The sequence below is a fragment of the Sceloporus occidentalis genome, unplaced genomic scaffold (assembly GCF_023333645.1).
Source record: "Sceloporus occidentalis isolate IW3139 unplaced genomic scaffold, rSceOcc1.0.p SCAF_3, whole genome shotgun sequence".
Lineage (NCBI taxonomy): Eukaryota > Metazoa > Chordata > Lepidosauria > Squamata > Phrynosomatidae > Sceloporus > Sceloporus occidentalis.
This window is the reverse complement of record NW_028316983.1, coordinates 71,063,587-71,089,309: the sequence shown is the minus strand read 5'-3', so window position 1 is coordinate 71,089,309 and position 25,723 is coordinate 71,063,587. Positions and strand designations below refer to the sequence as shown.

The following is a 25,723-nucleotide window of genomic DNA, read 5'->3' as shown; positions in this document are numbered from 1 at the left end:
CATCCCTCTGCACTGAGCAGCAGTAAACATTATCTGTCTCCATAGCAACGCCCCTCCATCTCTTAAAGGAGCCACCTGCCAGACTTTGGGAAGGACAGCCAGTCCCGGGGGGGGGGGAACCCTTTGGAGCCAAGCTCTGAGCATTTGTTTGTTGTTGTTGTTGTTGTTGTGTGCCTTCAAGGCATTTCTGACTCATGGCGACCCTAAAAGGCAACTCTATCTCCTGGGGTTTTGCCCTGGCCTTCCCCTGAAGCTGAGAGAGTGTGGCTTGCCCAAGGTCACTCACTGGGCTTCCATGGCTGAGCTGGGAACTGAATATATATATATATACACACACACACACACACACATATGTTTTTAATTGTACTGTTTTTTAATGCTGTGAAGCCACTCTGAGTCTTGAGAAAAGAACAGTATGCAAATAAATATAATGATAATAATAATAATAATAATAATAATAATAATGTTTATATGTTTTATATTTGTATGTTTATATTTTATGTCTTTGAAGGCATGAACATATGGTATGTAAGGTAAGGCGCATGTTATGTATGTTAAGTATGTTATGTAAGATCTTGTGTATCATTATTGTTGTTGTTGTTTTCTTATATCCTGCCTTTCTCCCAATATAGGAACTCAAGGCACTGAGCAAGTATAACATATGAAATATAGGGGTATGTATGGCGTGTCTAAATGTATATTTGAGTTATAATAAATAATTTATTTTTAAAAAAATAACATATATCTAATGTATCTAATTGTATTGTTTTAATAATTTAACATTTTGAATTATTTTAAGATATGTTTTAATTTCGTAATTTGCACTGCTTTTAGACTATACGCCTATGGCAGGTTTTCTTTGTCTTTGATTGTTCATGATGTGAAGCGCTGTATATATCTACAGCACTCTATAAATAAACATTAATGATAATAATAATAATAATGAGAACAGCAACCCTGGTCTCAGGACTTGTAGCCCAGCACTCAAACCACAAGGCCAAGCTGGTCCTCTAAAAATCCTACATGGGGGATGCGGAGGCTGATGAAGAAGGGAAAGCAGTGTATTTGTGCATTTTGGTTGGTCCCATAAAGGTATCACCATTTGGTGGATTTTGGATGTTCTTGGGCTTTGCTATATGGCCCTGAATATGAGTCTCACCGGAAGGGAGAAGCTGGTAGCATGAGCATGAGAGATGTATATAGAAATCAGGATGCAAAGGGGATCTTGGGGAGCACTTTTGAGATTCGCTGGAAGAGAGAAGCTTTCCTAGACTTGAGCCTCCTTCCTCAGGTGCATGTAGGCTCAAGTCTAGGAAAGATCATGCTACGAACTTCTTCCTTTCAGTCAGTCTCAAAGGTGCAACTAGGCCCCTGTTGCATCTTAATCTATATACTGTATACATTTCTTCCTGCTACCAGCTTCTCTCTTTCATTGAGACACCAAGGTGCTACTAGATCCCTTTTGCGTCTTAATCCATCTATATGTTTCTCATGTCTTGCAATCGGCTTCTTACTTTAGTCTCAAAGCAGGGTTCACCAGATCTTCTCACTGCAAAGGAGGACAAGGCAGTGCAAAATGTGGGACATTCAAAGGAAAATGTCGAACATGACCAACCGAAAAGCTCCAAACACTCATATAAATCATGCTTCTCAGTCATGCTCCAAATTCCTCCTGGACAGAAGGCTGAAATGCTAGATGTCCTGGAAAAGGAGGACATTTGGTCTCCACTAGATCTCCTGGCATCCTGACTTATATCTACATTTCTCATGCTTCTGCTGCCACCTTCTTTCTTCCAATGAGTCTCAAAGGTTGCTACTAGCTCCCTTTGCATTCTGATTGGTATCTACATTTCTCAGGCTACCAAATTCTTTCTTTGAGTCTCAAACGTGTCTCTCAGATCCCTTTTGCGTCCTGATCTATATATACATTTCCCACCCTCATGCTGCCAACTTCTTTCTTTCAGTGACTCTTCGAAACAGCCACTAGATCCCCTTACATCCCGATTTATATCTTCATTTCTCCTGCTACTAGCTTCTTTCTTTCTTTGAGTCTTAAACGTGTCACAGGGTCCCTTGGCCTCCTGATCTGTAGAGACCGACATTTGTCGCGCTCCTGCTACCAGCTTTCTTCCCGATCTATACAGTAATCCGACCTTTCTCATCCTCCTGCTACCACCTTCTTTCCTTCAATGACTCGAAAGCGCCACAGGAGCCCTTTACATCCTGATCTGTGTCTACATCTCTCATGCTGCTAGTTTCTTTCGAGTCCCAAAGGTGCCAGGAGATCCCTTTGCCTTTTGACTTAACACAGAGGTTTCTACGGCGGGGGGAAGAGGGAAAGGGCTGGACGGCGGGTGGCTCTGGGCTGGGACCCGGGGAGGGAGGCAGGAAAGGGGCGGTGGGCCAAGCCGGGCGGGGTCTGAGGCCGGGAGTAGCCCCTTGTCCCTGCCTCCTTCCCTGGGCCTGGCTCCGGGGCCCTCCTTGGCTTGGAGGGGCTCTGGATCCCCTCGGACCGGCTCAGATTTCACGAAGGGGCGGGAAGACGAAGGAGAAAGAGAAAGAGAAGGAGGGGAAGAAAAGGCGGCGGCGGCTGTGGCACAAAGGCCGACCAGTACTGTACTGGGTTTTGCCTGGACCCTTCTCCATCAGGGGCCTCCGCTTGGGGCAACCTGGGTGCCCCCTTTGCCCTCCTCCTCCTCCTCCTCTTCCTCCCTCTGCGATGCCCACTCCTTGGGCCCTTGGGCTGCTGCTGCTGCTGCTGCTGGCGGTGACTCTGTGGCCCATCCTGCCGGGGCTGTCGGGCCCGGTCCAGACCTGCGAGGCCCACGGGAGCCTCTACTACGTGGGCGAGTGGTACTTCTTGGAGCGGGACCCTTGCACCCAGTGCGAGTGCACCCCCGAAGGGCCGGCCTGCGCCCGCACCGACTGCGCCGCCCTGCCCTCCGCCTGCATCCACGTCAGCCACTACCCCTCCGACTGCTGCCCCCGATGCGAGCAGGTGGGCTGCGAGCACCGCGGACAGGTCTTCCAGCTCGGGCAGCACTTCCAGGTAAGGCAGCCCGGGAGGGAGCGGGGCTGGCGGCAGAGGCATAGAGAAAGCAGGAGGCAAAAGGGATCTTCTTGCAGCACCTTTGAGACTCACTGGAAGAAGAGAGAAGCCGGTAGCATGAGCTTTCCTCGACTGGAGCCTCCTTCCTCAGATGGATCAAGATGCTCAAGGCTTAGCCTTCCCTTCTCCAGGCTAAACAGACCCACCTCCCTAAGGCCTTCCTCACAGGGCATGGCTGTGTGCCTTCATGTCCTTTCCGACTTATGGCAACCCTAAGGCAGACCTATCCTGGGGTTTTCTTGGCAAAGTTTGTTCAGAGGAGGTTTGCCATATCCTTGCCCTGAGGCTGAGAGAGAAAGAGTTGCCAAAGGTCACCCAGTGGCGGTGGCATACCAGAAGTTGGGTGTCACCTGGGGCAGTGGGGAGCAGGCTTCCACGGGTCCGAGGTCTGTTTGGGTTCCAGTATGGTTGCAGCTATGTAGAAACCCAAATGGGAGGGACTGCCCCCCCAGCACCCACAGCCACAGCCACAGCCACAGCCACTGGACAGGGCAGTGGAGCCCATTTGGCTCCAGTGTGGCTCCAGCTGCGCCAAAGCCCAAACGGAAGGGAGTGCTCTGGTTGTTGGGCAAGTGAGAAAGGGATGCAACATCCTTTCTTGCTCACCTAGCAGCTGCACCAGGTGTACCACCCCACTGGGTGACACCTCCCTCTGGGATGTTACTGTGCCACCTGCATCCTTCACACCCACCTATTGATGCCACTACCCAGTAGGTTTCATGGCTGAGCTGGGGTTCAAACCCTGCTCTCCAGAGTTGTAGTGCAACACTCAAGCCACCATGCCATACTGGCTCTCCTTGCTCACAAAAGAGGACCTATTTAGGAGTCACAAGGAGAACATGACTTTTCTTTTAAATCTTGATCTGATAAGATGGGAGAGTTAAAGAACCAAAAGCAGGAATCTGGGCTATCTCCACTCTGTTGCTCCACTCTGGAACTCTCTTCCATATTTGGCTGAAGCCAAAGAAAACTGAATGTACAATTGGCCAAAAGTTTGCAGAGTTGGGATTATTTCATTTTGGAGTACGACACCCAGAATTCAATTCCTTGCTCGGCCATGGAAACCTACTGGGTGATTTTGGGTGAGTGACACTCTCAGACCCAGAAAACCCTTAGGCTTGCCATAAGAAACAACTTGAAGGTGCGTACAACAAACTCCCACAAGCAGTCAGACAGTGTGAGTAGAGCTTTTTGGAGTCCAAAAAGTCCCCCCCCCCCAAAGTCTTTCTGGAGTGTAGAGAAGTATCTGATGAAGGGACTCTGTCAGGTTGGCAGACCTATAATGATATTTGCCTAAGGTAAAAACTCCTTTGACAACTCCAAAGTCAAAAGGGAAATATTATTGATAACAGGAGCTAACTATCATCTCTATATCTGAACTCTGACATTGGCCAGTTCATCACCTTTCTTCTGGCCATTGTGTGTTGCTGCTAAAGTTACATATAGTGTATTTTAGGACCTGAGTCTCAGTCCTAACAATTTATGACATAACAGAGCTGGATGCAAATGGTATGAGAAGCAGGGACTCTTGGCACGTCATCTGCCCTGTCCCAAGGGAGTCAGATCCATTTAAAGGTGAGAGACTGAAAGCCTGCTCATTTGTGGGAGCAATGTATCTAGGGAAAACATTGGCTCACATCCTTTTAGATAGCTGCAATGTGATTAACCTGAAAGCTTATGATGGCATAACAGTTTCCTATTTACATTTACAATGGCACCATTGCCATGATCACAAATGTCCCTAAACTCTGCTTTAAAAGCAGGCAGTTATACTGAGCAAAGGAGTTCTGAGGTGCTGGCTATTGAGGTAGACACATCCAGCCCCTTCCCACCTGCAAGCCCTGGTCATTGAAGAGGACCCCACTGGGGGTACTGCTTCTGCTCATCACACCATGGCTCACCTATGGCAGGGGGCTGGATCCATCATTCTTCAGTGCACTACTCACTGGCATCACAGATCTCCTTCATTCAGTATAGTCACCTGGCTTTTAAGGTGGGTTTTAGAGGGTCAGATTGGGAGACACAGCATACTGACACCTGCAGAATCTCAGCCAATTTAGTATTTGCCCCCCAAAAAGGTGCCTTAATGAATAAAGGGCCAATCCATGCACTAGCCAGAGAATGAACAAAGAACACACTCCCAGATGAACTGTCCTAGTTATCTAAACAACCAAATCTTCTGAACATTTCTCGTGTGTCATCTTTGGTGGCAGATATCCCTTGGCATCTCCCCTCTATCAGCTGACTTATCCATGGTCAAATTCTTTAGAACAACACAGAATTTTGGAATGAACAGTTGGAGTCTTCTCATTCTCAACTCACATTCCCTAGTAGTGCTTTCATTAATTCTTCATGGCGTAAAGATGCCCAAACTGAGCTGACCTGGTCCCTAGACCTCTGGAGTCTAGCTATAACTACTCAGCATAGCCATGCCTGGAACTAGAATACTCTGCATTTGGGAAGCAACTGGTAGTGGCAGGCAGGCAGAATTCAAAATCTAAGGAAAAGTTTGGTTAGGACTACACCAAATCCCACGAAATTCATCAGTACTTCTAACTAAACATAAACAGGATTCCAGCACAACTAGACTTCCTAATTACATTAGAAAAGTCCCCACCCCATCCCCAAATAAGAAAGAGGCATATTAGAAAGGGAAATGCTTAATTTCTATGTACTTTAGTTACACTTTACATATATATGTAGCATTATTTGCTGTCAAGCTGGTTTTTACTTAGATCATAGAATCGTAGAGTTGGAAGAGACCACAAGGGCCATCCAGTCCAACCCCCTGCCATGCAGGAAATCACAATTAGACCTCCGTGAGTCCTGGTTATCAGCAGCTCTGTTCAAGCCTTGTAAAGGCAGGGCTGTTGCTTCCTTGACTGAGTCAATCCACCTATAGTATGATTTTCCCTTCCCCGGCTGCCAGTGCCTTCTATTTTACCAAACATTATATAGTCTTTTCTAGTGAGTCATGTTGTCTCACGATTTATCTATAAAGTATGAAAGTCTCAGTTCAGTCATTTTAACTTCTAGGGAGAGTTCAGGCTTGATTTTGCTCTAAGACTCATTAGGTCCAAAACATACTGCAGAAATAATCCGCTTTGAGACCGCTTTAACTAGCCTGGCTCAGTGCTAGAGAATTCTTGGAACCGTAGTTTTGTGAAACATTTAGCCTTCTCTGACAGAGATCTGGTGCCACAGAAAACTACAGTTCCCAGGATTCACTAGCACTGGGTTATCTGGACCATTATTTGATATTTTTCCTGTACAGTGTCTGAATACAGTTAAGTACATTATATATGGATATTTGTATCTTTTAGCTTTGGGATTCTGGTTTAAAAATACCTTAACAGGGCTCTGTCCTGGGCCCAGTGCTGTTCAACATCTTTATCAATGACTTGGATGACAGACTTGGGGGCATACTTATCAAATTTGCAGACAACATCAAATAAGGAGTAGTAGTAATACCCCTGAGGACAGGATCAAACTCCAGAATCACCTTAATAGATTAGAAAGCTGGGCCAAAAAAAAAAAAAAGAAAGAAAGAAAGAAAGAAAGAAAGAAAGAAAGAAAGCTGGGCCAAAGCTAACAAAATGAATTTCAACACAGAGAAATGTAAGGTACTGCACTTAGGGTGGAAAAATAAAATGCACAGATATAGGATGGGAGACACGTGGCTGAAGGAAACTACGTGTGAAAGGGATCTGGGAGTCCAAGTAGACCACAAGTTGAACATAAGTCAACAGTGCAATGTGTCAGCTAACAAGGCCAATGCAATTTTAGGCTGCATCAATAGAAGTATAGTGTGTAGATGAAGGGAAATAATAGTGCAACTCTATTCTGCTCTGGTCAGGCCCCACCTGGAATACTGTATCCAGTTCTGGGCACCACAATTCAAAAGGGATGTTGAGAAACTGGAGCGTGTCCAAAGGAGGGCGACCAAAATGGTGAAGGGTCTGGGAACCATGTCCTATGAGGAACGACTTAGGGAGCTGGGAATGTTGAGCCTGGAGAAGAGAAGGTTAAGAGGTGATATGATAGCCCTGTTTAATTATTTGAAGGGATGTCATATTGAGGAGGGAGCAAGCTTGTTTTCTGCTGCTACAGAGACTGGGACCCAGAGCAATGGATGCAAGCTACAGGAAAAGAGATTCCGCCTCAACATTAGGAGGAACGTCCTGACAGTAAGGGCTGTTCGACAGTGGAATGCACTTCCTCAGAAGGTGATAGAGTCTCCTTTCTTAGAGCTCTTTAAGCAGAGGCTGGATGGCCATCTGTCAGGGATGCTTTTAGATTTCCTGCATGGCAGGGGGTTGGACTGGATGGCTGTTACGGTCTCTTCCAACTCTATGATTAACAGATTACCTGTAAAAGACAAGTGACTGGAAAAAAATACAAACCACTTCACCTCAATTTAAAGAATCCTCCAACTTTCTCATTACCGAAAGAGTTCAATCATTCTATTGGTTCAGAAGAGAGAGAATTCCACCCAAGAAAGCAGAATCTCTTTATGGGCGTGACACCACAAAGGAAAGGAAAAGGGCAACAGAGAATAGGATCCAAAACTGATGAGAACTTCATTGCACTGGAATCTGCTCTGCTATAGTTTTTATTAATAATTTGGCTTGGACAATATTGGACTCAAGCTCTGTGGAGAAGAGATAAATGGCAGATGAAGATACTTGCATTTGATGTTGGATGTTTTAAGGAAGATTCTGGTCTGGGAATTGCTTCCTGGATGGCTTAGTCCAAAGAGTTGTGGACCTTTTAAGCATATTGAGATCCATGATAATTCTGCCTTATTTAAATTCATTATTTTACAGTCACGCACATACAGTAGGTGCATTGTTTTCACTGTTCAGCCTTTTCCTGTCATAAACCAGTTTCTCCAGTGATCAGCTTCAAGAATATCTGAGAGTTTGGGCCAGAACCTAGTGCTATACTTGACCAGTTGGTTGGCAAGGTAACATGAAGTCAAGGAAGATCAGAAGGCAAGTTCTTTGCTCAACAGAACCAATTAAATCCTGGTTGAGAGCGCCCTCTAATGGTATCGTCCTAGTATTGCCATGACCATCCATTCTAACATAAGAATGATTCACACATTACAAAAAAAAGGTAGACACTGGGTTTCCATTATGAATGGACTCACCTTTTCCCCAATAGATGAGGGGGAAGCACAGGTATTTAAACATCTCCGCTTGATCTTCTATTTTTCAGCTGCTTGCATACAGATCTCTCCAAGCGGCAAAGGGAAAATGCATAGTTGATGGCAATAACACTATGAAATTGCAGAACCAGGGCTCTTCTGTAAGAGACGAAATAATCCACGGCCTGTTTGTGTGAATATCCGTACTGCAAAATACCACACAGGCATGGTGACTCCTGGAAATTATTTAATGTGTCTTATATATGTAGAGCAGTACTTGGAAAACCTGCTTTTTAGACTGTGGCTACCATTCTGGCTTGGGGATCTTGGTGATGTTGTCCAAACAGATTGAAAGCCACTGCTATTGAAAACTACATAATAATAATAATAATAATAATAATAATAATAATAATAATAGCAGCATTAATAATACTTCACCACATTGACCAACCTTTGTCTTCTGCAGCCCTCAGAGTGTGAGCAGTGTACCTGTGATCTAGATGGCATTGCCCGCTGCCTGGTAGCAGACTGTGCCCCTCCACCCTGCGTCAATCCCATCTATGAAAAAGGCCATTGCTGCCCAACCTGCAAGGATGGTGAGAGTCTTGCCTATCAAACATGTAAAGGGATCCATGGGGGCATCCTAGTCTGTTTCAGCTGTTGAGGATCCCTTGTCCTAAGTGAGAGAAGGGTAGATAGATAACATAAAGGGTAACAGTGGCTTAGTGGTTAAGATGCCAATTCTGACAATCATTAAGGTTGGAAGTTTGAGCCCAAAGTGCCAGGTGACGAAGTGAGCTCGTCATTAATCCCAGCTTCTGCCAACCTAGCAGATCGAGAGCACGTAAAAGTGCAAATAGATAAATAGGTAACACTTTGGTGGAAAGGCAACAGCGTTCCATGCTGTCATGCTGGCAACATGACACACACACACACCCCACACACAAATAGTGTTCAGGAAACTCTGGCTCTTCAGTTTAGTAACGGAGATGACCAATGCCCCCTACAGTCCATTACAACTAGACATTAATGTCAAGAGGAATCCTTTACCCTTGCATTTATAAAACAAGCCCTGCTCAGTAACATCAGCAAACCCATCATTGTCAATGAATTGATAAGTTTAGCCTTTCCCCCTTCTTTAAGAGGAAGAACTTTGCTTATAATAAAATATGTCCTCCTTATCCAATGAAAGAACCGCTTTTAGCACAGATGAAGGGTTAAAAGAGACCTGGTGAGCTCTCTTAGGAATTGGGGTGCACAGGACTGAAGTTCAGCTGCTGGAGGAATTGTCCTTTCAGACACTTGCAGGATGTACCAGGTCTGTTTCTAGAATTTCTGGGGAAACACATATTTACAAATTCCAATACAGGCTCCTGTCTCCACAGGTCCCAACTGTTATGTGGATGGGAGCCAACGTCGTGTTATTCCTGCTGGGGAGAGCATCTGGGTGGGGCCTTGCACCCGATGCCGTTGTCACGATGGCCAAGATGCTGGTTATTGGGAAGGAAATCGTTTAGCCAAATGTGAGCGACTACGGGGATGCCGGGCTACAGCTGGACACTAGGTTTGCATTCCTTCAAATACAAAGCAATTTCTCAGACAATTGTCCTTCAAACCTTTTAAGCTTCTGACCTTACCAAAAGGCTCCAATGAGTGCATACACACACACACACACACACACACACACACACCAACCAACGCAACTCAGCCCCCTCCAACCAGATAAATAAACAATTACCAATCCCAGTCCCTCATCCAGTCATTCACTTTCTTCTATGGATATAACCTTTGGACTTTTCCAGATGACCACACCTCCTTCCTCCATTCCATCCTTTGGCAGTTTCCCAGATTTTGTAGATATTTTTCCTATTCTAAAAGACTGAAATACCCCTCCTAAGGCTCAATTGCCACTTTGCATTTGGCCCCACTTACTACTGGAATGCAGCCCTCAAATACATGGAGTTGAATTCAGCCCTTAAACTGAAGGAAAAGGACAAGCCTGCCACAAATCTTGAGGCAGGAAGTCCCCTTTTTGTGTGTTCCTTTATTCACACCTTGCTATCCAACCCCTCCTGCAATTCCCATCAGTTTCATTCTAGTTCTGATCAAACAATAAGCATCTTTTACAGACCATATCCCTATTGAACAGTTTCACTTGTTTGTAGTTCTGGAACATGTGACAATAAAGAATCCTTTTAGAATAGTTTTCTCTTGTCTCCTGGGCTCAACAGCTATGTGCACAGCATTCTGGACCAGTGGCCTTCACTGAAAGCAAACAAGATGGCTAAGTGTAAGAAGCTGCAATTAAGTTTCAAAGCATTTAGCCTTTAACTCTGCCATTTGGACTTTGTCAAAATGAGTATGATCAAAAGGATAACCAACATATCAAGAAGGGAGAATGTTTGGCCATCCAGGTGTTGCTTAACTGTTACTCCTGTTATCCCTCACTACTGGCCAGGACGTATGGGAACTGCAATCGAACATGTGGAAGGCCACAGATACTCTGCTGCTGCAGAAACTTGCCCCTACAGTGCTTTTCCAATCCACCACCTCTGCTCAAGTCAGATACAAGGAGGCTCCAAGTTTTGAAACTTTACTGAATACAAAAGTCTGATCATAGTGACCAGTGCTGCATTCACCATAGGCTTGAAAAGGGATCAAAACATTCAAATGTACAAAAGTCACCAACATCTGGGCTGTGCAACACGCTTATGCCTGGCTTCAAGCCTGGCCCAGCCACCACCCTATAGTGGACAGGTGCAGGAGAGTCTACCTGCCAGGCACCATAAACAAAACTAAGGGACACCAGCAGCTTCTTAGCTCCAGGTTACTAGGCACAGGGCCACTATGTGTCACACACAGACAGTAGACCCAGGGGCCTGGCCTGAACAGGTGGCAGATGGCAGCTTGACAAAAAGGGCAGTATGAGTGGTTATGGGCTGGTTGCTGGGAGATGGTGCAGGGATGAGAAGATTGCTTGCTAGGATTGCGGGTCAGAATGGAGAAGGGAAGAGACAGAAAACCACCTTCGCCTTCCCTGCTTCAGCAACAAAAGTCCATAGGCCACTTTGAGCCTATGGAAAAAAGAAATAAGCCCACCTTCCAGCAGAAACCATCCTGTTGGAAAGATACAACTACATTGCCTGACCCACCTGCCCAGTTCACCAGCAGAATAAGAACAAGGTGCTTCTTGCCCTTTGCCAGATAGGCCACATGCCACACTAACCCAGGAAGCACTCAAGTATTCTTTATGAAAGTTTGTATGAAACACCCCGTTACTAGAGCCCAAAAGTGACAGCCAGGGCCCAGCAGGGGACAGCACCAAGCCATGAAAGAGGTGGTCAGTAGCCAGACCTATCAGACCTTCTGCTGGGATGGAGTCCTTCTCATACTGGGCACAAGTGAACCACCTTGATAATTGGACAGCTGGCCATTGGCATAGGACCAAGTCATGCCCTGGAAGGAAGGCTCAAAAAGGCAGTACAGTCTTTCAGGCTGCAAGGAGGAGGAGGAGAAAGAACAGCTACTGTATTTCTGGAATAGTTAAGGGACATGGCCCTGCAAATAGTTCAGGAATGGCTCTGCACTGGTCTTCCTTTCCTCTAGGGCACCTTTCAATCAGGAATGGGGCTTGGCTGTGCCCAGAACCCTCACGCACAGAGCCAGGCACTGTAGCACACTCAGCATTCACTCCCCATTCTGTGATAGGGCACTGTGAAGAACCAATTAGTGATAAGGAGATGGGGCTTCAGCCAAAGGCAAGGACAAGGCAAAGACCTCTCTCTTGGCCTTTCCCCCCTTTCCCACAAAGGAGGCAGACAGGTCCTCTGAGCCAGGACACAGTCCTCTGAACCAGTCAGGGCTGGAATCCACACAGCTCCTCATGCATGGGGCCATGGGCAAGGCCAGGCAGCAAAGAGTCAACCCCGAGGGGGACGTGGTGGTGGCCGGCCAATCTCCACCGTTACGTTGGTGTACATGGGACGGCGAAACTTCTCCACTAGGCGGTACTGCAGTGAGCCAATGCCATCACGTTTCATGGTCACCTTGGTATTCTGAATTTTGGTGAACCTGTCAGGAGAATCAAGAGATAATCTTATCATACACATAAAGCTTGACACTAACATTTAAACTAACACCAATGAAAGCATAACTTATCATATATCCTCCCAAATAATCAAACAGAAGATCTAACAGCATTTTGGTTACTTGGAAGGAGTCTGGATTAGTATCTTACTTAAGAGATCACAAATGAACAATGCAGCAATTTCTACATAGCATCACCAGCATATGAAGCATTTTCTGAATATTATTCCATTAATACTGTATAGGATTACTAAAATGGCAATGTTTCCTCTGAACTCGTAAAGTGTGTCAGTTTATTCACAGCCCTTTAGGCCTAGAGTCTCACAACTGAGACCTATGGGAAGAAGCTAAAACAAGAATCTCTAGTGAAATCCCATGGAGGGAAGGCTTAATGGGAGCCCAGACAGCTGAACATCATGAATGCACTATGGAAGACAGGTTATCCCACTCTGCTTTCGAGTAGAATGCTGATGTGTTTCTGGCAGCCAGGATGTTATGAAACTGGGGTGAGTTTATTGACCTCTAATGATCCAAAATGGAATACCCTGCTAGGTGAGACATGTCTCTGGTTCTACATCAAAGACTAAAAAAACTGATTCAAAGGTCCACTCTGGTTGGGACTAACAATACAAGTCTCCTAAAGTAATCTTTCCAGCTATGATTGTGCCTCTTCCTATGTTTTGTATTCTAATTGCCAATGGCCCTAAGGTTAGGGTTGATGGAAATTAGAGTCCAATAGCTTCTAGAAGGCCACAGATATGTGTAATCTGTGCGTAGTATTACAAAGAGAAAATAAATTGAAGACTAGGGTTTTATGTCGTATGTGAATTACTTAGCTTGTAGAGGACTATGTATGGAAACAGCACGGGCTCTCTCACCGCTGAGGATTGGGCTCATTGTGCCGGTCACGCTCATGCTTGATCATGCGATAACGCCCAATACGGGCATCAGGACGGGACACTTTCATGCCATTCAGTGAGATTCTATACAAAGAAAAATTACAGCTCAGAGGATCAGCAAAATGATTGGTTTCACACAAGCCCATGCTCTGCCCTCACTTGAAATAAGGCAGTAATTATTTTTCACCCATCAGACCTCTCCCCACTCCTGGTTTTTAGAGCTCTAGATCACAGATATATGTCTGGCTGAAGAGCAACCTGCATATACACCCTCCTGTTTCAGAGACAAGACCATTCTAGAAAAAAACAGTGATTATGTGCCATCATTTGTGCACTTATCACAACCCACAAGACAACACTGTCCCCCATACCAATTCCCGCATGGCTATTATAACCAACCCATAGTGAACAAACGCTGATCAGATTTGGTCCATCCCAGTCTCTTACACACCGGTTAAAGATGTCGTCATCTTCCCCACCCCATCCCCAGTACTCGTTAGGGAAGCCATTGATCTTCAGAAACTGTGTCTTGCTCAGGCCAGAGACACCTCCAAAGTAGCCAGAATATGGCAGCCTGCAGGAGACAAGCATGAGAGATGGAGATCAGTCAAAGCTTAGGAATAGTTTTAGGAGTACAGACCCTGGACCATCCTCCTGCATTTTAGAGCCTTGTTGCCATGTCAACTATTGCTCCCACTATATCATGCTCTCCCTAAATCCTTCCCAGTTTTCCATTTCCTTACTGAACTTCAAGATACTACTTCACACACACTTACCTGTCAAACTAAGAGAAGACAGGGTAAGAGACCCTGGTGGATTATTTCACTTTACAATATGAAATAGTCTCATGAGAACCCAACCTCTTCATTATATCAGCTGCATAAATGTTTTGTAAATGTCCATTCTGTAATGCAATGCCAAATCCTTGGAATGTTTTTGCATCTCACATAGGAGACAGAAAAGACTTTTAACCATTGAAACCCTATAAATGATTTAGCAGTCTGAGAAATATGGATCCGTAAGAGCGAAGAAAGTTTTTATACTGCTGGTGTGTGGTACAAGTGGCCCTCCAAATGTTGTTGGACTACAGGAGCCAAACTAATGGCCAACACATGAGTTTCCCACAAGGCCCAAACTACAAGGGGTGCAAGTGCCTTCTCTATGAAGGAAAGCCATACTCATCCAGAGAACCTTCAAAGTGAAAGATTTAAAACTGCGGTACACAGTTTTGTGCACACACAAGATCATACCCCACATTTCACTTTGTCTCAAACCTAACACTTTCAAAGGGCTACTGGTGTCTCAGTAAAAAAATCAAAGAGCATGAAGCCACAATGTTAATTCCTGGTTAAGAAGCTCTTGTATAGTTGACCAGGAGATGTCTGTGTGGGATCCTAAATTGCTGGTTTTGAAACTAATGAAGAGCAGATCTATGAACCCTTTGGTATTGTTTACTATAAAATAATATGCATGGTGAGGTGATTATTATAGTAGTCTAATGCAATTCCCAGTACAGCTTAGACCATTTGGCAAGGAGACCTCCAGTCCACTCACTCACCGGAAACCAAATTTATCCATAGCGACAGCAAAGTGCCTGGGCTGGTCATAGCAGCGATACAGATTCCTATCATCCATGGGCACAAGGTCAACATCACTGAAGATGAAGCAGTCATAGCTCTCATCATCTCGCAAGGCTTCCAGGAAGCCCACATTCAGCAGCTTGGCTCGGTTAAAAGTATCTTCGCCAAACTATAGGGAAAGATAATTAAGAACAGGATCAAGCCCTTTGCCATTATTCTTTCAAGATACCTCTGCACAGCCTCTCATGACTTTTCATTTTCTAAAACTGGGCCTTCCTGAAATGATTTTGCAAAATCCCACATACCATATTTCAAAGCAGTGATCATATCAGACAGCATGCCTGAAATCAAGGTAAACGAGGAAGCATGTAAAAAGCATCTGTCCAGCCCTCCATGCTTATCTCTCAGCTGCATTGGTCATAGACACAGTGCTTGCCCCAAAAGTTGGAAGCCTGTGTTTCACGGTGAGTAACTCTTTTATGCCTGTGTGTGGAAGGTTTTTTAATCACAGTAATCAGCTGGGGTTACAAGCTAGCAGAGGGTAGGAGAAAGCCAGCAACAGTAAGGCATAGTCAAAGGTACGTTCAACCTCTTCTATTTCTGACACCCCTCCTCTTTCTTTCTTTATCTACCACCTCCTTTTTTTCCCTCTCTCTCTAATCAGCAGTCTGCCACGGAGGTCCAATTGCGCTTAGTAATTATCTGAAGCAACTGCTTGCAGAGGGTGTTTGATATTAGCCATGAGGCTGCAGGTTGCTCATCCCTGCTCAGATTTCCAATCACAATAAATAGGCCTATGTTCACAAAGATTGAGATGCACACTTCCCCTCTGTCAGGTTCCTCCCATATTGATCAGGCAGAATTATGTGCTAAGCCTAATCACCTTGGTTTCCCAACCCCCACCCCACCAATATTATTTCTCCTAACACACCTGGTTAATGATATAGATGCCATAGGACACCTTCTGGCGTCGTAGAATTGGGTGCAGATAGTGCAGCCAGTACTTGAGGTGGTGCTCCCGGTGGCGGAAAGGGATGAGGATGGCCACCTTTTGGCGAGGCACACAGTCTGGTGGTGAATACTTGCCACCCTCTTGCACATCTGGATTCTCTCGCTGCACCCTCTCCATGCTCATGGGAGAGCTAAACTCAATAAGGAGCCGGCCGACTGCAGGAGAAAGGACACCATTATCTAGACCATAGGTTCCCAAACTTTTTTTTCTCGTAGACCACTTTCAAAATTTTACTGGTTTCGGTGGACCCCCTGCTGCTACATTTCTACCATATTCCCAAAACTCATCAAAAAATGTGAAGATTAGACCCCCATAGATCCCCATCGAGTCTCCCACGGACCCTTGGGGATCCACGTGGACCACTTTAGCCATCCATGTCCAGCACAGCCTCATGGCTGAACACATCTCAAACAGACCATGCCACTTTCATTAGCCAGGGTGGCAGGGCAATGTCCACAGAAGTTCTACAAAGAAACCTAAGACCCAAACTAGACACAGAGGCAGCAGACATTCAAAGCACTGTTAACCCACATTCCTAAATAAAACATTGATTATATTTATTAATAATCATGCTGACCTGGTATTGGCCACCTAAGTGATTCAAAGTTGTCCTGAGAACCAAACAGGATTGTCAGCAGGCACAGAAACAGTTACAGAGCAGGATGCAATCACTCACCTCTCCAACATTCCAGGGAAATAATGAATAACTGTCTACATTCCTATGAAAAAGAAAGAGCTTGGAAACATTATCATTTTGTACTACACTTCCCAGAATTTCCTAGCCAGCATGAGCAGGTTGTCTCAGGAATTCTCAGCATTGTAGTCCAAAAATATAACATTTCTAAGTTCTAGCAAATCAAATCAATCCTGATCTGAAGCTGCAGCATGGCAGTCTGTTACTGGTAGCAATCATTTGATAGGCAGGGATGAATAGAAGTAAAATCAACTTTGCATTGGAGAAGGTGCCAGTCATTTGAAATCCACTCAGGACTGAAGTTACTCTAAACCTTAAATGCTCCCTCCAACCATCATCAATGGAGTAAAAGATAGCATATTTCATTTGTTATAAGAGGTTAGCATAAGGAAGTGGAGGAGGATTCAAACTAACACCATGAGTAGCCCTTTCCCCATCTCTTTGTAGCCATACACAGTAGTCCTCAAATATCTTATTTTAGAACATAGCCTGATTTTCAAAGCTCTTAGGTGAGAACATATTCTGAAGAATTCTGAAAGTTGCAGACCCCCCCCCCAATATTTTTCTAAGCTTTGAATCCTGCTATCAGAATCACAAACCATCTGCTATATCAGCTCTTAGTTGAGAACATATTCTGAGGAATTCTGAAAGTTGCAGACCCCCCCCCAAATACTTTTCTAAGCTTTGAATCCTGCTATCAGAATCACAAACCATCTGCTATATCAGCAGTCTAAATCATGTTTTGAGTCCTGTGTTCTGTGATGCCAGCATTGAGGACAGAACCTGCATGTAACCAACTAGCAAACCTGTAAATACAGGTTTAAACTTACTGAATGCTACAGGATACTACAGACTCTGCCATAAGGAAGCCCAGGGTCTGCATGGAATAAATTGCATTCCATGGGGTAGTTCTGATTAATTTAATCAGGTCTCATCATTATGTCCTTCATAGAATTTAATCTACTTTGGTAAGAACTGAGGCAAATGAAGACATGGAAGAAAGACAGCAAGTTGGGAGATCAAAATTGAGGAAGATAAAGAAATATGCCCCTCTAGGAAGGAGAGAGAAGAAGTCTGGGGAGGAAAAAAAATCCACTATCTGGTTACTGAAAAGGTCACTGAAAGCAATCATTAATGTGCAAGCTCTGACCTACTGTGGCCCACTTACTTCCAGTGGTATCCTGACTACGAGATTAAAGTTTGAAGAGGGTATAAGATTCCAGGATTTGTAATACCATGCCTGACTGGTAGTTTCCTAGATCTTCCAGTTCCTTCCTGCATCTGAACCTAGAGGCCACCTGTCATGTTGTACAGGCAAGAAGCCAAGACAGAACCCAACAGGTGGTAAGCAGCACAGAGAAAGTATGCAATGGACTTACAAGGGGTGAGAAGTCAAAAGGCTTCCCTTCAGTCTCACCTAGGCCAGGAGGCATCTCTGGGCAGGGTGGTAAGGGCTTCTCGGTGATGGTGCTGTTGCTCCCAACTGACTTGGCACTCGGGGCCAAGAGCTCAGAGCCCAATGGCCCAGCAGTACCATTTGGCCGAGAGATGTTGACGTAGGGTAGAAGAGAGCGAGAAGAGTTGCGTATATTGAAGCGGCTGAAAAAGTCCAGGCGCTGAGCGTAGACATCAAAGTAGAGAATCATGATGATGAGGAAGTGTAGTAAACATAGGAGTAGTACAGCTTTACAGATCCTCTCCAGGGTCACCCCCACCAGCAATCTGCTCATCTTCTGGGCACAGGCCAGCCAGCATCAGGGGAGCATAGATTAGGAGGCCTAGAGGGGTAGAAAAGAGGAGAACATCAGGAAACACACCCTTCCCACTAACAGCACTCATCCACCTCTTCTGAAATTTATTCCTTCCAGCCCCACAAGAATATGCCTGGACATATATACTTGAGGATTGAACATTGTACACCATCAAGGCATCTGAGGGAAATGGAAGTGATGAAAGCTTGTGCTAAAATACTTTGTAAGTCTCACAAGACCCGTTTTTTCTCTTCTACCATTTCATAAATAGCATGATGAAAGTAACACTAAGTTTTGTGGCATCTTTTAGGCTAACAGATTTGTTTTGGGATGAGCTTTTCTAGATTATAGTCCATTTTCCCAGATGCACAGAGTTTGCATTTGGACTTCAGTTATTTATGCATACCATACATGCAAACATTAACCCTCCTACTGATTTTGAGAGCATTTTCTGGGTGAAATTACTAGTCTCCACCTCATCCAAGCCATCTTGCAGAAAGATTACACATACTTATGTGATGGATATTGATTCTAAACTATGTAGACAAGCAATTTCTATCTCATAACTCTGCAGATAGCCCATCTCCTTCTACAGAGAAATACTGGCAGCTGGGTAAAAGCAAGCCCATATATCCAAGGGAGTATTAAGATGGAAAAAGGTGGCAATCCACTCAACAACAGTAGTCCTGACTTTAATAGAAAAAAGAAGGTGGTGGAGTTCCTTGAGCATGGAGAAAGGCAGGCATGAGAATTACTTGAGGTGGAACCTAAAATAGACAGCGTGTCCCTTTCCCTGAATGCAGGCAGGACCTCTCTTATCTTTGCCAGTGACAGTTCAGACATTAGCCAGAACAAGCTCCTAGCATTTTTGAGCCAGACCCCATACCAGACCCCTCCACTGTGTATGTAGCTAGTTCCTCTATATAACTAGTAATCTCTTTAAACTCTTAGCCCCTTCAAAAATCTACACTGCTGGCACACACACACATATTAAAGAGCATAGATCAAACAACTTTCATCACATCTCTTCAGAGAAACACACAGCATTTGGAAAGAAATAATTCTGCATGTGGGTTATATTTAAGAGAGGCTATTCCACTTTCACTCTGAAATCCTGGCATACCAAGCTGAGTCCCATATTTTTGTAGAGATGGGGTAAAGCAGGGAAATAGGGCACTACTGCACATGGGTAGAAAGCTCCTGATCTTATCAGCTTGATTTCTCTCTTTTGGCAATGGATTCACAGAATAATGGCAGAAAGCCAGTAGAAAGAACAGAACACAAGAGTGAGCTAGAACTCCCAGGGATTTTTGCCCTTTAATTTGCCCCATCAAGTCCCACCTACAGTGACTTGAAGATGGCTTGCATGCCAAAGTCACGTCAATGTACATGAGGCATCAGTCTCTGTGAATAATCTGCTCTTTTGCTCCTCTCTGTTTGAAACATTAAGAGGTAGCAAATAGGGCCTGCATATGGCAGGATTATGTTAGATCAGCTTTTTTCAACCTGGTATCCTACAGATGTTTTACCCTGCATCACTGATGATTGGCTATGTTGTCTGGGGTTGATGGGATCTCTAATCTAAAGCATAAGAAGGGCACCTTACTTGAAAAGACTGTATTAGATGGGGAACACCTAACAATAGATTACATAAAACATAGGATTTCCTACTATTGATGAAAGGGAATAGGAGTTTTCAAATCACACTCCTTTAGGCAACATAGAAAGACATCCAATTCTCAGCTCAATACAGAGAAAGTTATAATAAGCCGTTTCATTCAGTCAACTAGTTGGCTACTCATAAAATATTTAACGTGTCAAACACAGCTGTAAAACAATACACTTGCCAGCATATTTTAATTCCATTAAATCTCTCTCTTCCATGAAACCTTAATTCCATGAAATCTTTGGAAATAAAACAACAATTTTTTTCTATGCATAACTAGTTTAGAGGTTTCTACAGCTACTGCAAAGGGGAAGAAACCAATCTCCTTACCAGGAAATGTGGGGTGGGCAGAGAGAAAAGACAAGTGCACTGACACATCTCCCAGAAGAAATTGCAGGGAAGGATTTGGGGCAATTACTCTTTTCAAAAGTTGCCTCCACAAGAGCATACCTCCATACTTATTTTTACACCTCTACCAAATTCACAATCACTAACTTTTTCACTTCACTCGGATCTAATTTACACAAATATAAAAAAATAAAAAAATAAAACTATTCCTAACAAAATCATTTGGCCTTCAGTTTGAAGGATATGGTTGAATGTTTTCACAGGGTAAGTGGTAGAATCTGTGTACATTTAAAGGTACTATTTCCTATGTGTTCGGAACTTTTATAGCAGCTGTAATATAGAAAACATGAATTAAACATGAGATACAACCCATCAACACATAGAGACTACAGCTTTTTGAAGCTCTTGAACTATGAAGACTGTGAAAACAGCAGAGGGTGGAAAGAGTTTATGGAACACTGCCCTTCTAAATTTCTGTGTCCCAAACATCCTACTATGTCTTTGTATTTGCTTTGCACAGTTATGCCACTTTAAATTTGTAATTTAATTCTGTTTTAATGTATCACTTTTCTATGTCTTTAATTGTATTGTTTTTAAATGTTGTGAAGCCGCTCTCAGTCCCAGTTCTGGGGAAAGAGCAGGATACAAATAAATATAATAAATTTGGTGAGCTACATAGGAGTTTTAAGTTTTTCACTGAACTACAGATAGTAGGAGGGAGATATGACATATAAAGTAATATCTTGTGTAGTGCAGATGAACTCACAGGGGATTCTTAGGATGGAGGGAACAGCAATATAAACATGGGGGGAATGAAGCATCTCACAACAGTTTTGACTCAAGACCACTGAGCAATTAATAGAATGAGGAAAATGCAAGAGTAGAAAACATAGGGCCTGAACAGACATGTCAAAATAAAGCTGCTTTGGGCAACTTTGGAAGTGTGCTGTTTAAATGATGCATGCATCCTAAAAGGCTGGAAGCCGTACTAAACCCATGCTCCAGTCCAAAGGACTGGAGTGCAGCTTTGGCACAGCTTCTGGCCTCTTAAGATGTGTGTGTAATTTAAACAGCATACCTCCAAAGTGGCTGAAAGCAGCTTTATTTTGGCCTGTCTGTTCAGGCCCATAGAAAGAAAGAAAGCAGCACAGGAAAGACCAAAGCTACAAACTAATTGCAAATTTCCTACACTGTACTCTTCTGCTTTTGCCAAACCCATTGACCTACTGCATCACAGCTGAACAAGAGTCATACTCCTACACCAGGACCATGTAATTGTTTTATAGGTAGCAGAGGACTGGCTCTATTGAAGAGGAGCCCTGGAATCTCAACTGCAGATTATCATGGCTGGTGATATCCCACTGCTTTCCAAATCCTTGCAGAGGAATAAACTAGCTTCCCTGTCATTGTGCAGCATACCCAGCAAGACATGTCTGCAGAAGATAATATACAAAACAGGGGATCATTAGCCACCCTCCTACCCCTAGAACATTATCTAGGCCTCTGAAATGAGTGGGAGAAATTGAACCTTGAACGGTTAAAAACTTCCCAGGTCTCACTGCCTTTCCTCCTACCTCTTAACTCCTTTCCCCCTTCATTAAGTATGTACCTGGATATCCTATTGTACAGAGAGTGCAGGCAAGATGTGCAAAACGCAGGTTAATGGAGAGATGAGCTTTTCGCAATGTTAACAATCCACTAATGGAGCCAGGCTGCAGCTGGGCTGCTCCTTGGCTGTGAATAATTTAACTTGAAATTTAGCCCTCTCTTCTGCTGGAGATCTTCAGGGAGCAGACAACAATGTTTAGTTCATTTGTTGGCATTTACAAATACTCAGGTTTCAGCTGAAGTCAAAAACACAGCTATGAGTCAATATCATCCCTCACAAACATTTCTTGGCATATGTGTTTCAGGTTATTGTTTGGGAAGGAACTATATGTGAAAACATTGTGCACCAGGAAAATACAAGGCAGTGAGGAATCCTCTGCTTTCCAGATAAACATATCGCAAGCTACTTCTGAATACAATAATAAAAGGAAACCTATTCGGATCAGGCACTCTTATTATCGGCTTCCATTTCCCATATGGACTCTCAAGGGGCATAGGAGCATTTGGCTTCAGAAAAACCCACAGGCAAATAGCAATGCCAGGAAAGATAACTTGCTGCCAGCCAAGTTTTTTTGCTCAACCAATCCAGTGCCAGCAACAAGACCGTTCTATAGACATCAGGACTGACTTTGTTTTTTTACTTCAAACCCAAGATCCACCAACTGGAGCCTGATACAAAAGCATACACACTTAAAATTAAAGAACTCTGCACAGAATAATTTGAGTACCAGAACTGAATGGAGCTCACAGCCACTTGAAAACCAATTCCTGTTTACTTCAAGGTTTCTTCATTTCAGTGGTACAAATTAAGGCAACGAACAACAGGCATTTTCTGTTGTTGTTGTTGTGTGCCTTCAAGTCCTTTCTGGTTTATGGCAACCCTAAGGCAGACCTATGCTGGGGTTTTCTTGGCAAAGTTTGTTCAGAGGAGGTTTGCCATAGCTTTGCCCTGAGGTTGAGAGAGCAAGACTTGTTGACATGGAATATCTTTTCATGTAGCTTGCATCCATGTTTGGACCTGAGTCTCTTCTCCACAAGGTATCTCATTGTGGGCATGCAAATGTTCCAAAAATCCAAAGAGCTTCTCCTCCCAAGCATTTCAGATAAGGGAGACTCAACCTCCACTCACTCTACTCCTTCTCCCTGTGTTACCTTCATTAGGAAGCCCCATGTACAGTTGCCCCTCTGTTCTCGTGGACCTGAGGTCCGCGGTCTTGAATATTCATGGAGGGGCAACCTCCATTATTTTCAATGGGGCACCCCCCCACGGCACATGCCCTGTGCGTGCTCACAGGCACATGCCCCATTAAAGCCTATGGGGCTTGAAGATTGGCGAGTCTGTTTTTGCAGGAGGGTGTCAATATATATATATATATATATATGTTGTTAACTGCCCTCGAGTCGATCCCAACTCATGGAGACCCTATGGACGAGACATCTCCAAGACCCCCTGTCCAACACTGCTCCACTTAATTCCTACAACACTATACCCATGACCTCAGTCCATCCATCTGGCGTGTGCCTTCCTCTTTTCCTACTTTCCTCCACCTTTCCCACCATTACTGTCTTTCCCAATGAGTCCTTCCTTCTAATGTGTCCAAAGTATGACAGCCTCAGTTTGGTCATCATGGCTTCCAGGGAGGTTTCTGGCTTGATCTGCTCTAGGACCCATTTCTTTGTCCTTTTGGCTGTCCATGGGATCTTCCATATATATATATATATATATAGAGAGAGAGAGAGAGAGAGAGAGGATCCCATGGACAGCCATATATATAGAGAGAGAGAGGGAGAGGGAGAGGACCCATTTGTTTGTCCTTCTGGCTGGCCATGAGATCCTCAACATATTTGGATATATATATATACACACACACACACACACACACACACACACACACACAGAGAGAGAGAGACAGAGAGAGAGAGAGGACCAATTTGTTTGTCCTTTTGGCTGTCCATGGGATCCTCCAAATATATATGTGTGTGTGTGTGTCTGTTGAGGATCCCATGGATAGCCAAAAGGACAAACAAATTGGTCCACTCTCTCTCTCTCTCTCTCTCTCTATATATATATATATATATATTTGGAGGATCCCATGGCCAGCCAAAAAAACAAACTAATGGGTCCTCCCTCTCTCTCTCTCTATATATATATAGGATCCCACAAACAGCCAAAAGGACAGATTGGTCCTCCCTCTCTCTTTCTCTCTCTATATATGACTGTCCATGAGATTCTCCATATATATATGTGTGTGTGTGTTGAGGATCCCACACACAGCCAAAAGGAAAAACAAACTGGTCCTCTCTCTTCTCTCTCTCTCTCTCTATATGTATATATATATATATGGAGGATCCCATAGACAGCCAAAAGGAGAAACAAATCCCCCCCCCCTTCTGTCTCTCTGTCTATATTGAAGATATATATAAGCAGCTGCTCCCTTTCGCTTTTTCCTCAGAGAAAGGCCGGATTGTGGGCGTATGTGTGTGTTAGATGCCACCAAATAAAAACCTGACACAGGGGACCCCCTCCTTGACTTGGCAGGAATCCATAAGGACCTGAACCCCCAAAAGTGACCCTGCCTGCCCTGAAATGGCGGGCGAGGAGGAGGAAGAGGAGGAGGGCATCAGGTGCCCGAACACACCTCCCAGTCAGAGACCACCCCAAGCCAGCCTTCCTCCCTTCCTCTCTCTCTCTCTCTCCTCCTCGCGGAGGCAGGCAGCGCCTCGGGGATTGTGCAGGAGCCATCTTGAGGGAGGAAGGAAGGAGAAGAGGGGCTCAATGGGGCACACCTTTTCCCTCCACAACTGTGTGTAGTAAACAGAGTTGTATCAGACACAGCCACAACCAGAGCATCCTCCACCGACGCCCAACGTACACACACCGCCATCCTCTCTCTCTCTCTCTCTCTCTCCCTCTCACACACACAATAGTGTTGCTTCTACCCCCAAAATGTGAGGTAACAAGGCCTCCTCGGAGACAGGGCACCCAGGCGAGGCAAGGGCGAGAGAAGGCGTGGGTCTGGGGGTCCATAGAGGAACACACCCAGCCCACAGACACAAATACAGCACACAACAACACAACGCGCACTCTCCCCACGCCAGGCGAGGCGAGGCGAGGGTCCCCTCACCGCCGCTGCTTCCTCGTCCTCCTCCTCCTCAGTCTCTCTCTTTAGGCGTCCGGGCCGGGCGGCCCAAGCCCAGCCCGGCCCGGCCTCAGAGCGGGCGGCTGCTCCTCGGCCAGCACCGGAGGCAGCGGCAGCAGCGGCAGCGGGCCCTCCGCCCCATCCCCGGCAGCGCAGGCGGAGGCCAAGGAGCCGCCCAGGGCGGAGGGGCGCCGGCTCAGGCCTCCTCTTCGGTGGCGGCAGCTCCGCCTCTCGCCTCCCTCGCAGTCGCAGCGCCGCCCCGGACGGCCATCCTCCCCGCCGCCCAGGCCTCCCTCTCTCCCGCCTCCTCCTCCTCCTCAGCCCCGGCAGCCAGGGCCGCGGGGGGCCGGTCCCGGAGAGGCTCCTCCAGGCCTCGCGGAAATCGAGGGCGGCGTCCCCAGCCAGGAGCAGGCCTCTGCTGCTGCTTCCCCTTCTTCGCCTTCGCCACCTTTGGGGACCTCTGGGTGGTATATATATATATATATATATATATATACACACACACACACACACAGATATATATATATATATATATATATATATATAATATTTATCATATTTATTTATTTATATATTATATCACATACACACATATACAATATTTGTTATCATATATATATAATTATCATATATATATATATATATATATATCACACGCATATATAATATTTATTATCATAT

General features: G+C 44.9%; 2 protein-coding genes across 5 annotated transcripts; one reads left to right on the top strand and one right to left on the bottom strand.

Moving 5' to 3' along the window:
• Window positions 1-2,331: 2,331 nt before the first annotated feature.
• LOC149316181 (von Willebrand factor C domain-containing protein 2-like) lies at window positions 2,332-10,447 on the top strand. Its single transcript, XM_089514977.1, has 3 exons — window positions 2,332-3,049; window positions 8,725-8,854; window positions 9,644-10,447. Exons 1-3 carry the CDS (start codon window positions 2,720-2,722, stop codon window positions 9,820-9,822), a joined length of 639 nt encoding a protein of 212 aa, XP_089371103.1. The 5' UTR covers window positions 2,332-2,719; the 3' UTR covers window positions 9,823-10,447.
• A 388-nt stretch (window positions 10,448-10,835) lies between these two features.
• B4GALT2 (beta-1,4-galactosyltransferase 2) lies at window positions 10,836-25,347 on the bottom strand. 4 transcript variants are annotated; one of them, XM_089514973.1, is made up of 7 exons: window positions 25,028-25,342; window positions 17,947-18,307; window positions 15,755-15,990; window positions 14,802-14,992; window positions 13,695-13,817; window positions 13,223-13,327; window positions 10,836-12,329 (listed from the first exon to the last, which is right to left on the bottom strand). In XM_089514973.1, exons 2-7 carry the CDS (start codon window positions 18,257-18,259, stop codon window positions 12,179-12,181), a joined length of 1,119 nt encoding a protein of 372 aa, XP_089371099.1. In that variant the 5' UTR covers window positions 18,260-18,307; window positions 25,028-25,342; the 3' UTR covers window positions 10,836-12,178. The 4 variants fall into 4 exon arrangements, with proteins under 4 accessions (XP_089371099.1, XP_089371101.1, XP_089371100.1 ...); XM_089514976.1 differs by having other exon boundaries at window positions 12,243-12,329; window positions 13,177-13,327; window positions 25,028-25,343; XM_089514975.1 differs by lacking the exon at window positions 13,695-13,817 and having other exon boundaries at window positions 25,028-25,347.
• Window positions 25,348-25,723: the final 376 nt, after the last annotated feature.

What these genes read in the sequence shown, in the direction of transcription:
- LOC149316181 (XM_089514977.1), top strand. Translation starts at nt 2,720, where the DNA reads ATGCCCACTCCTTGGGCCCTTGGGCTGCTGCTGCTGCTGCTGCTGGCG. An exon ending in AGCTCGGGCAGCACTTCCAG is followed by an intron (nt 3,050 to 8,724) that starts GTAAGGCAGCCC and finishes TGTCTTCTGCAG; the next exon opens with CCCTCAGAGTGTGAGCAGTG. An exon ending in CTGCCCAACCTGCAAGGATG is followed by an intron (nt 8,855 to 9,643) that starts GTGAGAGTCTTG and finishes CTGTCTCCACAG; the next exon opens with GTCCCAACTGTTATGTGGAT.
- B4GALT2 (XM_089514973.1), bottom strand. Translation starts at nt 18,259, where the DNA reads ATGAGCAGATTGCTGGTGGGGGTGACCCTGGAGAGGATCTGTAAAGCT. An exon ending in GCATCTATATCATTAACCAG is followed by an intron (nt 14,993 to 15,754) that starts GTGTGTTAGGAG and finishes CTTTCCCTATAG; the next exon opens with TTTGGCGAAGATACTTTTAA. An exon ending in ATGGATAAATTTGGTTTCCG is followed by an intron (nt 13,818 to 14,801) that starts GTGAGTGAGTGG and finishes TGTCTCCTGCAG; the next exon opens with GCTGCCATATTCTGGCTACT.